General features: G+C 37.7%; 1 protein-coding gene across 1 annotated transcript in view; it reads right to left on the bottom strand.

The window, feature by feature from the left end:
• UFSP2 (UFM1-specific peptidase 2) overlaps window positions 1-16,928 on the bottom strand; it is a 39,400-nt gene that overhangs the window by 6,741 nt on the left and 15,731 nt on the right. Inside the window, exons 3-10 of the mRNA XM_006834507.1 lie at window positions 16,073-16,151; window positions 11,603-11,786; window positions 11,454-11,520; window positions 7,366-7,526; window positions 6,808-7,000; window positions 4,407-4,553; window positions 1,140-1,304; window positions 698-822 (exon numbers count right to left, since the gene is read on the bottom strand). Coding sequence (XP_006834570.1) covers window positions 698-822; window positions 1,140-1,304; window positions 4,407-4,553; window positions 6,808-7,000; window positions 7,366-7,526; window positions 11,454-11,520; window positions 11,603-11,786; window positions 16,073-16,151 — 1,121 coding nt within the window. The remainder of the gene's footprint in view (window positions 1-697; window positions 823-1,139; window positions 1,305-4,406; window positions 4,554-6,807; window positions 7,001-7,365; window positions 7,527-11,453; window positions 11,521-11,602; window positions 11,787-16,072; window positions 16,152-16,928) is intronic.

Here is a 16,928-nt window from a genome sequence, read left to right on the forward strand (position 1 = left end):
GCAATATACAAGCGGAGGGAGGTTGGCAGAGGAAAGATGGGGGTGGTGGGAGACACAGGGAGGAATGCAGTAGATGGAATGAACATAGAGAAGTAAATGCTGTGAACTGTTGGTGCATGGAAGGATTGCAACCATGTAACGAAACAAAGTATATGATTTGTTGAATGTAAAGCTGATGATCTGCTCTGTAAACTTCCACTCAATTTTCAATAAAAAGTTAACAACAACAAAAAGCAACAAGGAGAGAAACTGAAACTGAATGAGGGAAAGGAAAATTTTTCTATACCTCCTCTTCACACATTGACTATATTGTTACCACACATCTCACATTTACAATACGAATAAAAAATTTACTATCGTGCACATTAATGATGCACATCTGGCAGTAAAGAATGTCAAATGATAGATGAGAGTAAAGCTGCCTTTCATGGTCAGGGTACATGTCACTTGGCTGGGCCATGATTACCAGCGGTTTGTCAGTTAAGTAATGATGTACTGTGGCAGTTATGTAATGACGCTATTATTCCCCATCTTGTGATCCGGAATGGTCATCCATTTTTGTGTAATATCAATTTCACATAACAGCCTGGTCTTTGGAGGCTAACCATGTCAGTAAGTAAGGAGAGGGATGTTATTTAAATAAATATTACAAACTTCACTTTACACTGCTGTATCTAATTTCTTTAAGTATTCTTACCTGACAAACAGTATTTTTGAAGTTACACCAATCAATTGGTTTAGTACCAGCTGCACCTCAATAGATCCAATCCATTGCCGCGATCCAACAAATGTTGCTGATTTGTCACCGGCATCAACTAGGGCCTTTATATATTTTAAAATACAAAAAAAACCACACACAAGATAGCTATTAAAAATTATGTTTAGGACATTTTTCCTAATTACCTGTATAAGAACATTTTTCCCCCCCTTCAGAACAGAAAGAAGTCTGTAATGTGAGGTAATAATAATTATTAATAATATATTAATGGCTATAAGTTCTGGTGTAGTGTTATATGATAAGCACTGGACCACAAGGCTGGTTTGAACCGCAAGGTCGCTGTGAGTCAGAATCAATTCTACAGCACTTAACAACAATGAAACGTACAACTGACTATAATTTAAAATGGATTGTGCCATACCTGCTGGATTTCTCTGTGTGTTGGAATGGATCTCTCTGTGTATCCCTGATGTCTGAACCAAGAGCAGATAGTCTGCAGAGATCGATAAGCACAGCCCCAACCATTGTCATCTATCCGATCCTGCATATAATGATGATAACCATACACGCCCTGGACCACACAGATCTATATAAAAAGAAATACAACAAAATATTAACTTTACATTAAAATAGTCTATATATGCCGAGTCCTGCTTACTGTTCTCAGTGGTAGTCTGTTACTTTAGTTCCTTAAAAATGCCTTCACATTCTTGGATCAACCATCAACACGAATAGAAGCAGCAATCAAGAAATCAAACAATGTATTGCATTAGGCAAATCTGTTGTTGCACAAGACCTTTTTCAAGTGTTGAAGAGCAAAGATGTCAGCTTGAAAACTAAGGTTCACTGGACCCAAGCCATGGTATTTTCAATAACCTCATATGCATGTGAAAGTTGGACAATGAATAAGGAAATCTGTAGAAGAACTGATGTGTTTGAGTTATAGTGCTGGAGACTACTAAGTACCAAGGACTGCCAAAGCAACAAATAGATCTGTGTTGGATGAAGTGCAGCCAGAGTGCTCCTTGGAGACCAGGATGGTCAGACTTTGCCTCTCATACTTCAGACATATTGTCAGGAGGGACCAGTCGCTGGAGAAGGATGTCATGTTTGGTAAGGTGGAGGGTCAGAGAAAAAAAGGAAGACCCCCAATGAGATGGACTGGCAAAGTGGGAGCATCAATGGGCTCAAGCATGGCAACAACTGTGAGACTGGCCCAGGACCAGGCAGTGTTTCATTCTTTTGTGTATAGGTTCGCTATGGTTCGGTACCAATTAGACGCTACCTAACAACAACAATGAAAACCAAAACTTTCACAATGACTATTGTCACTCTCATACTACAAATGTAGAAACTGAGACAGAATTTAATTGGCCCAAGAAAAGCAGCGAATTAGCAAATGAAAAAGCCATAATTCATCCTCCTTCTCCCTATTTATTATTTTTGGATGTATAACAATTTTTACTGGTGTTTATATGAGTTATCACTATAACACAAAAATAATTCAATATAGAAAAAAAATGTCTTCACAGAACTAGGGTTTGACACTACGCCTTGATGGCTTTTTATTAAAGGTCCAAGGCCCTTACCTGGCAAGACTTCTCTTAACTTCACCTCTACTAAACACCACTGTTGTTTATTTTCTTTAGGTTTCAAATATGCCAGGGGCATCTGATCTAAGAGCCTTACAGTTAATTCCCTCTGCCTGGAACACTCTTTTTCCCAAATCATTCCATCTTTATTTCACTCAGATCTCTGTTCAAATGTTAGAGCCTTTCCCTGACCATCCATCCGATCTAACAATGGCATGCTCATTCCTTCACCACCCCTAACCTGGCTGCTCTGGCTATATCACTCTCATTTTGGTTTATTATTTTTCAAAGCACGTACCTTGACACATTACATGTTATTTTAAAAATATCTGCCTACCCACAATAAGGAGCTCTGGTAGTGTTGTGGTTACGAATCGGGCTGCAAACCGCAAGGTCAGCAGTTTGAAATTACCAGCTGTTCTGCAGGAGAAAGATGAGGCGTTCTGCTCCTGTAAAGATTTACAGCCTCGGAAACCCTGTACAGGGTTGCTATGAGTCGGAACCGACTCCACGGCACACAACAACAACAATAGTATGTGATCTCAATGAAGGCATGCGCTTCGCTCTATTCATTTCTAGACCCACACAGGGACCAGTACACACATGACACCAAATAAATGTTGGATGAGTGACGAATGAGTAAAAGAATGAACAAACTAATAAATAAAGGGTTTAGAATGGGACAAAGGCTTAGTGATCTACTTTAAAAGATCAGCCAATAAAAATGGCATGATTGACAACCCATCATAGTGTAGCATTTCATTCCACTGTGCCTAAGATAACCATGAGTGAGGGACCGGCTCAACAGCAGTCAACAAAAATAACTACAGCAATATACAGTGGGATATATGGGGAATGCTGCTGGAATTCTGTGTACCTGCCATTGATTATGGCCCAGGTATATTACTTAATGACCTATACAAAGGCCATCATTATTTATATAAATTCTTTAGTATAATGTTAAGAAAACATTTCTTCTTTTTTTTTTTTAAAAGCTAGTGATACCATTTTTTTTTTTTTTAAAGAATTAGGTTAGAAAAATCATGGATGAATATAGAACTTTTACCCAAAAATTAGAGAATATATATATTTTTAAAGCACAGACAACATTTATGACTACCTAATTTTAACCCTTGGAACCTGTGAATGTATTAACTGCAGATGTGATTAACTGATGTTAAAAGGGGAAGATTATCTTGGATTATCAAGTGGGTCTGAATGCAACTGTATATTTTCTAATAAAAGAGAGGCAGAGGGAGGCTGCACAGAGAGAATAAAGGAAGTCATGTGACTGCGGAGGCAGAGATTAGGCTGATTTGGCCACAATCACGGAATGCCAGGAGATGACCAATCAAGTTCTCTCTCTCTGGGGAATTTGAATTGAGAGGTGGCATGGACCAGGCAGTAGGGAGTAGGAAATGATGCTGAAATAGTGCATATAATGAGCAGCTATAAAGAAGAGAGAGCTGTGACTCTGTAGGATAAGTGCTGGTCTCCGAAGCACCAGATCTGCAGTTTGAGCCCACCAGCTACTCTGCTGGAGAAAGATGTGGTTTTCTGCTCTTGCAAAGATTTACATTCTTGGAACCTTTGTATAGGATTGCTATGAGTCGGAATCAACTCTATGACACTTTACGACAATAATAACCATGAGGAAGAGTAGGAAACAGTTATATACAAACTGAAAAAATAATGAAACAGAGACAGCACAAGGCTGAGACTAGCCAGAGAGAGTAAAGGGAAGCAACAGCCCAGTAGGACCCAAAGCATATGTATATTAGAAAGCATAAATGCTACTCAGGAGTCCATGTAACTCTTGAGAGACTGGAAGACTGAGATGGCTGCCAGACCAAGGGCTGCTTTGGTTTCTCTGAGGCCCAACTATACAACTTAGATACCTATGAGATCATGGCTTTCAGGTATCCTTAAAATAACCCTACCCACACTTTTCATCAATCTACTTTTAATATTGTGGGGATTAATGAATGACAGACATTATGAAACAATCCTGAAAACTTCTATTGGGTACCAACAAAAGACAACTGATGGTATTATTCACTATCAATTGACTCCCATAAGTCATTCGTTAAACTCACCATACCAGACTCTATATTAGGAGGATTCAGAAAAGTATGTGGATTTCTAATGTAACCATCCTTGTACGGTTCATCTGGAAAGTGATAAGCATTAGACCTTTTGAAATAAGGTCTGTCATGAGGCAGATTGCAGAGATCGTGTAACTCCTAAAATAAAATCAGAATTAATGGGAGAGAAAATAAGTTAATGCTTTATATTCTTAGTCAATAAATAAACTCAAAGAAAATATGAAACAGAAAATTAACTATATATTGGTTATAAGAGTTTTCAAACACACTTATGATTTAAGGTAAAAGAAAGTGAGACTTGAACTAAAACAAAATTTAATTTTCTTGATATATGTAAATAAGCAGAAACCGGAAGAGAACATAGAATAATGAAAATAATTTATTTGCTAGAGAGAATATTGTTGTTGTTGTTAAATGCTGTCAAGTCAGTTCCAACTCATAGTGACACTGTATACGGTTTCCAAGGAGCCGCTGGTGAGTTTGAACTGCTGACCTTGTGGTTAGCAGTCCACTGCTTATCCTACAGCGCTACAATTTAAAATTTATTCTAATAGAGTCTGTCAAAATACATTCATACTAAACAATGATTTTGGGAAGTCTTTTAGATGAATACATTATAAGTAACAATGATATAAGAATTATATTCCATTATGGGTATACCTCATTTTATTGCATTTTGCTTTATTGTGTTCCATCGACATTGTGTTTTTTATAAATTGAAGGTGTTTGACAACCAACCCTGTGTCAAGCAAGTCTATTGGTGCCATTATTCCAATAGCATGTCTCTGTGCCACATTTTAGTAATTTTTACAATAATTCAAACAGTTTCATAATGCACTGAATACACTATAATATAGTGTAAATAGAACTTTTATATGCACAGGGAATCAAAACATTGTGTGACTCTCTTTAATGCAGTACCCTGTTGCAGAGGTCTGGAACTGAAACTTCTAAAACCTCTGAGGCATGTCTGTACTTTGAAAAATATGTTTAAAGTATTTTACAAATCTAAAGGCTCTGTAGGATTAGCACTGGACTGCAAGGTTGGTTTGAACCACTCTGAGGTTTAAACATCATCAGTCAGTCACTCCTTGGCAACCCTATACAGGGTTGCTATATGTCAGAACTGACTCGACAGCACGTAACAACAACAAATCTAAAGGACAGTGATTAAATTACCAAGTAGAAGTTAGTGGTAGGTAGTGCAGTGGATTGCAAGTTGGGCTGCTAACTTCAGGGTCAACAGTTTGAAACTACCAGCCGCTCCTTGGGAGAAAGATGTTCCATAAAGATTTACAGCCACGGAAACCCTACACAGGGTCGCTATGAGTCAGAACTGACTTGACGGCATATAACAACATGACATGAAAACACAAACACACATACATGGCTGAAATGTGATTATTTTCCCAATTGTATAAAAATATGTTTGACAGTTTCTGTCATATCTCCTACATATCCTCATAGTTGGAATAGGTACATCACCTCATGTAGCACTTAGAAAAAGGCACAGAGGATTAAAAGGTTACACCTCTTCTTAGGGAGAACCCCATTACATAATGTGATAGATGCCAGACAAGGCCATATATCCAAAATATGTACCCCCAAGCTAGTCATTTTGCCAATACATTCATTTTTTTGACTGCTGATAATATTTTCTCCAAAACTCCTTTAAGAAACCCTCCAATTCTATTCCAAATTATTTTAAATTCTGATCTTCCTCACCCAACCGTAATCTTGTCTCTTTCACAAATCTGGATGTAACAGAAGGGTAAAGGAAGGTGTTAACAATCATCAGCACGTATACACCTTTTCATTTATATACAACGGGGTTTCAAAAAATTAGTGGAAAATTTGAATGAAAAGACAATAGATTTTTTTCCAGGAACTTTTTAAAGCTTCCTCCTATTTCATTACAGAAAATATATGAAAAATTTAAAGAACATACGGACTACATTGGGAATATAGAATTGAAATGAAACATGGGTTAAGAATATTCTTAAAAAATTAGTAATACTTTAAAAAAGAAATTCATTGAGAAGTGAAATTAAATAACCTAGTATACTATGGAGTTCTGGTAGCGTAGTGGTTACGAGTCGGGCTACTAACCTCAAGGTCGGCAGTTTGAAACTACCAGCTGTTCTGTGGGAGAAAGATGAAGCTTTCTGCTCCCATAAAGATTCACAGCCTCGGAAACCCTGTGCAGGGTTGCTATGAGTTGGAATGGACTCCACAGCATACTACCAACCAACCAGTATGTAAAACTAATAGTCTTCTTCAGTAGTTTTAAAATTAATTACAAAATCACCTTTATTTTTTATAACTATCTAATTAGACACAAAATGAATGATGGTCACTACCCTTTTTCCCAGAATAAATGAATTGGTTTTACCTTTCGATAGGCCTGCAACTGATCGTCCGGAATTCCTGATGGATATGAAATTGTTATGAGACTCTTTTCTCCTGGTAATAAAAAGTGCAGTGGTTCAGGTACCAGGATAGATGTTCCTTTCATATATTTTAAAATGCATTTTTCCATATCAGTTAGTTGACTATGAATTGCATCAACTAGAAGTTTACGAACTCTGTGAGGGGGAAAATATATAAGCACATACACAAAAGTTATAGTGGCAACAACAAAACTGTAGAACTAACAGATTCCTAATACAATAAAAAACTTGATTAGCCCAATTTATTCAAGGACATCTGAATTATGAATTAAGCAAAGTAAAATAAACTGTATATTTGCTACCTCTGGATTAAGTGAAACCTCAACTTCCTCTAAATGAACACTTGCTTAGTTTAATAATTAACAAAATAATCACAGTAAAAATTACAATAGTAACAAATCAGATGTCTCTATGATAGTTAAACATGGTCTTGATTACTCTGGGGACGGGTCCTCATTTAGATTAAATATCTATAGTGGCAGTAGTACTATAAGACTTACTTTCCCCACATTTCTTGTGGAGCAACAGATAAAACTGCATCAACCGGTAAAGTCATGTTAACATAGTGGTGCCCACTGCTTTCTCTCTCAATGATGGGGCTTAGGGCATTCAGAGGAGTTGTTGACAGTTCCAGCATGAGATCTATATTTATCACCTGATGCTGTATAGAGAAATGGCAATAGACAACTTGTAGTTCAATGGGTATTAAAAGTAGAGAATATAAAAGGACTTTTAAAGGACAAAATACAATCTACATTAAATTGCTTAAAGACATAAATCTTTTCTTAAAATTCCTCTCTGCTTCAAAATAATCTGGAGAGTGTGAGGGTGAATAAAGACAAAATAAGGCTGGCCATGTGTTGATAAATACTGAAGCTAGGTATAGGTTCATCAAGATTCCTTTCACAATTTTCTCCACTTTAATATAGAATAATAAAATAAATAAATGAACAACATAAAATATCTGTATACAGAAGCAGGGGTGCGAAGAAGTGCAAAGAACTTTTAAATGACATTTTTCCGGTCTAAAGACATAAAGAACTATAAATAAAATTTTAACTCTACTTAGTATGTCTGATTTTTATAGTAGAATGAATCAACAATACAGTCTTTGTATTAAATGACAGAACAAATTTAGGAAAATACTGAGCATACTGGGAGCCAGCTTTCTCATGGAAAAAAAGGTTAAGAAAGCTGTGAGGTTGAATTGGAAATGCAGTTCTCAATATTGTTTACAGAGATAAACTTGAATATATGTATTAGCTGTATGTGTGTACACTACGCATGTGTGTGAATGTATGTGTTGTTGTTGTTAAGGATCACTGAGTTAGTTCCAATTCATAGTGACCATATATAGGGTTTCTGAGGCTGCAAAGCTTCATGGAAGCAGAAAGCCTCATCTTCCTCACAGAGCCACTGGTGGGTTTGACTGATGATGTGGGGGTTTGCAGTCCAGTGCTTATCCTACAGGGCCACCAGTGCTCCTATGCTAGGAATTAGTGAGCTGAAATGAACTGGTATTGGCCAGTTTGAATCTGACAATCATATGGTTTACTATGCCATGAACAACAAACTGAAGAATGGTGCATTTATCCTCAAAAATAATAATTCAAGATCTCTCTTGAAATACAATGCTGTTTGTGACAGGATAATATCTATATGACAACAAAGAAGAACAGTTAACACAATTATTATTCAAACTTATGTACCAACCACCATAGCTGTAGCCACTACTGAAGAAACTAAAGAATTCTACCAACTTCTTCATTCTTAAATTGATCAAACAATCAAGATGCATTGATAATTACTAGTGATTGGAATGTGAAAGTTGAAAACAAAGAAGAGACACCAGCAGTTGCAAAACATGGCCTTAGTGATAGACAAGAACTTGGAAATTCCATGATAAATTTTTACCAGACCAACGACTTTTTCATTGCAAAGATCTTTTTTCAACAACATAAATAGCAACTACATGGACTTCACAAAATGGAATACACGGAATGAATCTGACTACATCTGTACAAAGAGATGACGGAAAAGCTCAATATCATCAGACAAAATATGGCCGGGGCCAACTGTGGAACAGGCCATTTACCTGCTCATACACAAGTCTGGGTGGAAGCATAGAAAATTAAGACAAGTCCACAAGAGTCAAAATACAACTTTGAATATATCCCACCTGAATCTAGAGACAATCTCAAGAACAGATTTGATGCACTGAACATTAATGAGCAAAGACTAGAAGAATTGTGGGATGATATCAAGAACAACATGTATAAAGCAACAGGTCATTAAAAAGACAGGAAAGAAAGAAAAGACCAAAGTGTATGTCAGAAGAAACTCTGAAAGTTGCTCTTGAACACAGAGCAGCTAAAGGAAATGGGAAAAAAATTAAGAGCTGAGCAGAAAATTTCAAAGGGCAGTTTGAGAAGACAAAGTCAATTATGATAATGAAATGTGCAAAGACCAGGAGTTAGAAAATCAGATGGGAAAAACACATTAAGCATTTCTCATGCTGAAAGAACTGAAACTAAAATCTAAGCTTTGGGTTTCAATATTGATGGATTCTATGGCCAAAATATACAGGAAACACCAAAAGAAGATGGAAGGAATAGAGTCACTGTACCAACAAGAACTGGCCTATGTTCAACCACTAGAGAAGTAGCATATGACTTAAGAACCATGGTATTGAAGGAAGGAATTCAAGCTGCAATAAAACAAGTCTTCAGGAATTGATGGAATACCAACTGAAATTTCAACAACTGATCCATTGCTGGAAGCACTCACTAGTCTATGCCAAGAAATATGGAAGACAGCTGCCTGGCCAACCAATTGGAAAAGATCTTATTTGTGCCCATTCAAAAGAAAGATGACCCAACTGAATGTAAATTATTGAACTATATCATTAATATCACATCTAAGTAAAATTTTGCTGAAGTACTCAAAAATGGTTGCAACAATATATTTAAACGAGGTTGTCAGAAACAAGCTGAACTCAGAAGAGGACATGGAACAAAGGATATCATTGCTGACATCAGGTGTATCTTGGCTAAAAGCAGAAAACATGAGAAAGATATTACTTGTGTTTCATTGACTATGAAAAGGCTGCGTGGATAACAAACTATGGATAACATTTCAAAGAACAGGAAGTCCAAAACACTTAATTGTACTCATGAGGAACTGTACACAGACTAAGAGGAAGTCAATAGAATAGAATAAGGGACTATTGTGTGGTTTAAAATCAAGAAAGGTGTGTGTCAGGGTGGTACCCTTTCACTGTACTTATTCAATCTGTATGCTGAGCAAATTATCTGAGAAACTGGATTATATGAAGAACTTGGCATCAGGATTGGAGGAAAGATCATTAACAACCTGCAACATGCAGGTAACACAATCTTGATTGCTGAGAGTGAAAAAAAAGTTGACGCATTTGATGATGATGAAGCTCAAAGAATACAGCCTTAAGTATGGATTACAACTCAATGAAAAGAAAACAAAAATCCTCACAACTGGTCCAAGAAATAACATCATGATAAATGGAGAAAAGATTGACATTGTCAAGGATTTAATTTTACTTAGATTTACAATCAATGCTCATGGAAGCAGCAGTCAAGAAATTAAATGAAGTATTGCACTGGGCAAATCTTTAACACTCTTTCAAGTGTTAAAGAGCAAAGATGTCACTTGAGGATTAAGGTGCACCTGACACAAACTATGGTATTTTCAACCACCTCATGTGCATATGAAAGTTGGACACTGAATAAAGAAGACTGTAGAATTGATGCATTTGAATTATGGTACTGGCAAAGAAAATTTAAGTACTAAGGGCTTCCAGAAGAACAAACAATTTTGCCTTGGAAGAAGTATATCCAGAATGTTCCTTAGAAGCAGGATGGCAAGACTAAATCTCATATACTTTGGACTTATACTGTTATTAGTAGGAGCTAGTTCCTGGAAAAGGACATCAAACTTAGTAAAGTAGAGGGCTAGCATTAAAGAGGAAGAACCCTAATCAGATGGATTGACACAGTGGCTTGCAATAATGGGTTCAAATATAATAAAATACAGTGAGGAGGATGGTGGAGGGCTGGGAAGTGCTTTATCGGTTTTATATATATATATATATATATGACTTGGGACATATTCAACAGCAGCTAGCAACAAGACAAGAAGTGTACTATCAAACTAAATTGTAACAAAAATATTTAATTTTATAGAAACAACAAAAGCATCCTAAAAAAAAAAAAAACTTCCTAAGATATGTATCGTTGTTGTGTGTTGTCCAGTTAATTCTGACTCATAGGGTTTCTAAGTGAATGGTGGGTTTGAACTTGCGACTTTGAATTTACCAGTCCAGTGCTTATCCTACAGTGTCACACTAGAGCTCAGATATGTTATATAATGGGAAAATATTTAAATAATGTACAATAGCGATATAATCTTTGGAAATTCATTTAATGTTTCTGGATCTCAGTTTTCTGATCAGTAAAAACAAGAGGGGTAGTTTAAATAATTTCTAAGAACTCACTCACCTCAAAATCAAGGATTTAAAGTTTTTATCAATAGAGGACATCAGTAATTGGCTTACCATGTCTGGTAACTTTTTTTCTTTCTTCCTCATGAATTTTCGTTTTGTATCCTCTTCCTGTTCAAATCTAAAATTTTAATATACAGAAACAGTTTATGATGTGAAATGATATTCTGAGAACTTTTTCAGTCATCTTTAAACATACTCACTGAATAAAGCGCAGGATATTCTGACACGGAGAACTATCAGTCAGCTCTCCAGGAACGGTGTTCTTGTCGCTGTTAGGCCATACGTACACTGAACTATGGCAGATTCTGAACACAAGGGCATCTGAAGACAGCTTGGTTGACAAGTCACTCAACACATGGTTTAATGCTTTCTTGATAAAAATTTCTAAATTAAAAGCACATAAATGGAATTTGATAAAACTTTTCAACTGTTCAACATGAAAGCTTCTAAACATACACAAAGCAGAAAACAGTAACTTTGATTGTAAATATCCATTCCTCAGATTTAATAATTACCAAATTCTTTTTACTTTTGTATCATTAAAAAAAAAAAGAAAGAAATGTAATTCAGATGATAAAATTCATACTTTTAAAGTGTATAATTCAGTGGTTTTCAGTAGACTCACGAAGCTGTGCCAACTTCACAATTATTGTTTTATTCATTTTCCAAAGAAACCTCATGCCCAAGAGCAGTTATTTTCCAGCCCCTGCTCGGTTTGAAGGAGCTCTGGTAGCATAGTGGTTACGAATCAGGCTGCTAACTTCACAGTCAGTAGTTTGAAACTACCAGCTGCTCCGCAGGAGAAAGATGAGGCTTTCTGCTCCCGTAAAGATTAACAGCCTTGGAAACCCTGTACAGGGTCGCTATGAGTCGGGAACTGACTCTACAGCACATAACAACAACAACTCGGTTTGAACAGCAAGGTCTGAGGTTCAAGCTCACCAGCCGCTCCTCGGAAACCCTATTGAAGGTCGCCATCAATTGGAATCGACTCGATGGCACTTAATAACAACAACTCCAGCCTCTTGTTGTTGTTAAGTGCCGTGGAGCAGCTGATAGTTTCGAACTGTTGACCTTGCGGCTCGCAGCCCGATTCGTAACCGCTACGCTACCAGTTGCTCCGCGGGAGAAAGATGAGGCTTTCTGCTCCCGTAAAGATTTACAGCCTCCAAAACCCTGTACAGGGTCGCTATGAGTCGGAACCGACTCCACGGCACATTACAACAACAACAACGCTACCAGTACTCCAGCCTCTAGCAACTACCAATCTACTTCCTGTCTCTATGGATTCTGGCATTTCATACAAATGGAATCCTATAACGCGATGTTTTGTGTCTGGTTTCTTTCACTCAGCATGTTTTCAAAGTTCATTTTTGGTAGTGTTGTTGTTAAGTGCAGTGCAGTTGGTTCTGACTCATAGCAACCCTATATAGAGTTTCTGAGGAGTGGCTGGTGAGTTTGAATCGCTAACATTCAGTTTCAAACTGACCTCTGGTCCAGTGCTTACCCTATAGCACCATACCAGAACTCCCATTTATGTATTGTAGTTAAGTATCATTGAGTCAGCTCTGTATATGGTTTCTGAGGAGTGGCTGCTGAATTTGAACTGCTGACCATGTGGTTCATTACTTTTTATGGTTGAATAATATTCATCAGAGTCCTGGGGCATAGTGGTTTATAGGTTGGGGTTTTAACCTCTGGGCAGGTGGTTTGAATCCACCAGCCACTCCTCGGGAGAAAGATGAGGTGTTCTGCTTCTGTAGAGATTTACAGCCTGGAAAACCCAGGCTAAGTCGTTACGCGTTGGAACAAACTCAACTGTACACTACAATACTTGTGGCTAGAACATATTTTGTGTGCCCACTCTTCAGTTTATGCACATTTGACTTGTTTCTATTATTTCACTATAGTGAGTAATGTTGCCATAAACATTTGTGCACACGTTTTTAGTGGACATACATTTATAATTCTTTAGGGTTTATGAAAGCAAGTAAAGAAGCGTTGCTATTGGTAGTTCAGTTCATATCTTGTTATTGTTAGGTGCCGTTGAGTCAGTTCTGACTCATAGTCAGTCACGCTATGCACAAGAGAATGAAACTTTGCCTGGTCTTGTACCAACCTCACAATTGTTGTTATGCTTGAGCACACTGCTGCTGCCACTATGTCAGTCCATCTCGGTGGGGGTGTTCCTCTTTTTCACTGACCCTTAATTTTACCAAGCATGATGTCCTTCTCCAGGGATTACTCCCTCCTAATAACATGTCCAGGAGTCCTGATGTGGCGCTGTGGGTTAATGCACCGGACTGCAAAGTTGTCTGAGCTGCAACGTCAGCAGTTCAAGCTGACTAAGCTGCTCCTCGGAAACTCTATACAGGGTTGCTATGGGTCAGGACTGACTCGGCAGTTCTTAACAACAAACAACAACAACATGCCCAAAGAATGAGAGATGAAGTCTCTCCATGCTGACTTCTAAAGAGCATTCTGACTATACTTCTCCCAACACAAATATGTTTGTTCTTCTGGTAGCCCATGGCACTTATATAGCTTCTTCTCCAACACCAAAATTCAAATGCATCGATTCTCTTACCATCTTCCTTACTCACTATCTAAATTACACATGCATATGAGCTGACTGAAAATACCATGGCTTGGGTCAGACACACCTTAGTCTTTAAAACAGTATCATTGCTCTAGAACACTTTAAAAAGGTCGTTTGCAGCACATTTAAATAGCATAGTACTTTGTTTAATTTCTGGTTGGCTAGTAGTCCAGGGCTTAAACATGTATGCCATCCATGTAATACCACTTACTGTCAGGATATTAACTATTATCCTGAGATACTAAGTTTTGTAGCTCTAACTCTGACCATTCTCTCCTAAATTTCAGATTCAAATAATGAAATATTTGTTAGGAAGTTGTACTTGATATCCCATTGGTATCTCAAATGAAACATATCTCAGTACTTAAGTCTCTTATCTTCCTCCTCTGAAAATCTTTACCTCTGTTTCTGGCAGTAGCCCAAATCAGAAAAGGGAAAGAATCCTAGCATGTGCTTTATACAAACTACTGTTGATTTTTCTCCAATAGCATTGTGGTACCATGAATTTACTTGAGATGGCGTTTCTATCCAAAGTTTTATTAATTCTCACCAAATGAGTGGGCGGGGCCATGCAAATAGGGTATATAGGACTCTAACACTAGGATTGGTTAGTTTTGCCATTATGCTAAGTTTAAAGGAAACCATCTGAGAAGAAGGAACAAATGATCCCAGAACTCTCAAGAGAGGAGAGCCATGAATGGAGTGTAAGAACCCTACCTGGAAAAGTAGTGGCAGCTAGCTGAGGTGGTGGCCTGCAGAGACAGAGCAACTGTAGGTTTCCTGGCTCACAGGCTAAGTGGAACTGAGTGTCTATGGGCAGAAGGCTGGTTTTCAAAATGTGCCGTGGGCATTTACAGAATGGCTAAAGGAACTTTGTAACATTTTATCCAAGCAGGGCAGAGGCCAAGGAACCATGTGGTTGACAGGTCGTGCCTGCCCTATGGCAAAAAGGCGTTCCTGATTGGAGAACTGCTGCATCCCAAATTCTTTCTGCTCTTGATTTGTACCCTGTCCACTTTCATAATTTAAACACCATAATCCTGACTACTGTCTATGAGTTCTGTGAGGCCACTTCAACGGATTCTCAAACTCAGATAGAGGCAAAGAGTGCTGTTGGGGGGACGGCTGGCATCAGAAGCGGGAAAAGAAGGTTGTAAAATGGAAGCATGTTTGACCTCCACTTCATAAGAATTGGTTGTGGGCTGATTTTGAGTTTGATTCTCCTTCTCCTTTGTGAAGTCAGAGGAAGTCAGCCATGCCTTTCCTGTCATTTTTGCAAGCATCATGGTACTCATTATAATGTTGTTGTTGTTAAATGCAGTTGAGTCGATTCTGACTCATAGCGGCTCGTGGGTTTGAACTGCCAGCCTTGCGACCTTCAGTCTAGTGCTTATCCTACAGAGCCACAACAGGACTCCACTCATTGTAATACTCCCCGCAAATCCAAAATTTAGTATCTCAAGTCAATTCTGACTCATAGCTGCCCCATCAGGTTTCCAAGGCTGCCATGCTTTATCAATGCAGATGATCACATCTTTCTCCTGTGGAAAAGCTGGTGGATTTAAATTGCTGACCTTTCCATTAATGGCTGAGCACTTTAACCATGCGCCTTTAGGGCTCTACCCCATTGTAATACAGCATAACATTTAAGAGCGTGGGCTCTGAAGCCTCAAGAGCTGTCAAGTGCAGTTGAAAGTCAAATACAAGTCTGGATGCATCATTTGCATTATGCTCATTGTGGATATTTATAGTAATTGTGGCAATTTTCCGGGAGAGAGCTGCAAAAATTTTTTTTTTTTTTTTAAGGAAGGTGGACTTGTTTCAAATTTGCAGTATGGGCTAGTGGTGCTTCCGGACAGTTTCTAAGTTACAATTCCACTTATACCACTTACGAGCTAAATGATCTTAAATTTATTCAGTCTCATTCTGACTCCGTTTTATTTGCAAACAGGAAATGTTGTTGTTAAGTGCCATTGAGTCAGGTCTGACTCATAATGACCCTGTGTAGGGTTAAGTGGAGTTCATCATCGATTTACAATCAAAAGGGGAGTTTTTTTTCTGGCAGACCTACCATCCGCAGTAGCTAGCTGAAAAGCTAGATCAAGGCCTCCTCTTATTCTGAAGAGTATATCCATAGTGTCTGAAATCACCTAGGGCAAATAAAAATAAATTCCACAGTAAAACAAAACAAATACCTTCATGTAAGTGAAAACCTAATTAAGCTTATGTTACATCATTGATTAAGTTCTTCAAATGATTTTGTTGAGATAATCCCTTGTTTTATGGTGAAAACAACCAAAATGAAAAATCCCTAAATTCCCAATCAGGGGTTCTCAAGCTTAATTTCATATTAAATCACTTGGGAAGTTTTAAACACTGATGCATAAGCTACTGTCCCAGGTTAATTAGTCTGGGAGGGCCTAGGCAGAGATATCAAAAAGTCCTTGCATACTGGTGGTGATTCTACCATGAAAAGGTTATGGGCCACTTTAAAAAAAAAAAGTACCAATAATTTGTACACTATAGTTTTATTTTATTCCAATTATTTGTGTACTATAGTTTTAACAATGGGTTTAACAATGACATGAAAACATCACTGACAAAAAATAATTTTTTTAAGAATGCATGAATGGCACTGAACCTAATATGATAACACCTAATGTTTACCACTGGACCAATAAACAACATTCTTATCAACAGAGAAAAGACTGAAGTTGTCAAGAACTTCATTCTTCTTGGATCAACTATCAACACTCATGGAAGCAGCAGTCAAGAACTCAACGATGTATTGCAGTAGGAAAATGTGCTTCAACCTTTGTAAAGTTATGAAGAGCAAAGATGTCAGCCTGAGGACTAAGGTGTGCCTGACCCTAGCCATGGTATTTTCAATAACCTCATATGGATGCGAAAGCTGGACAATAAATAAG

This window comes from Chrysochloris asiatica, unplaced genomic scaffold (assembly GCF_000296735.1).
Source record: "Chrysochloris asiatica unplaced genomic scaffold, ChrAsi1.0 scaffold00011, whole genome shotgun sequence".
In the NCBI taxonomy this organism is placed as follows: Eukaryota; Metazoa; Chordata; class Mammalia; order Afrosoricida; family Chrysochloridae; genus Chrysochloris; species Chrysochloris asiatica.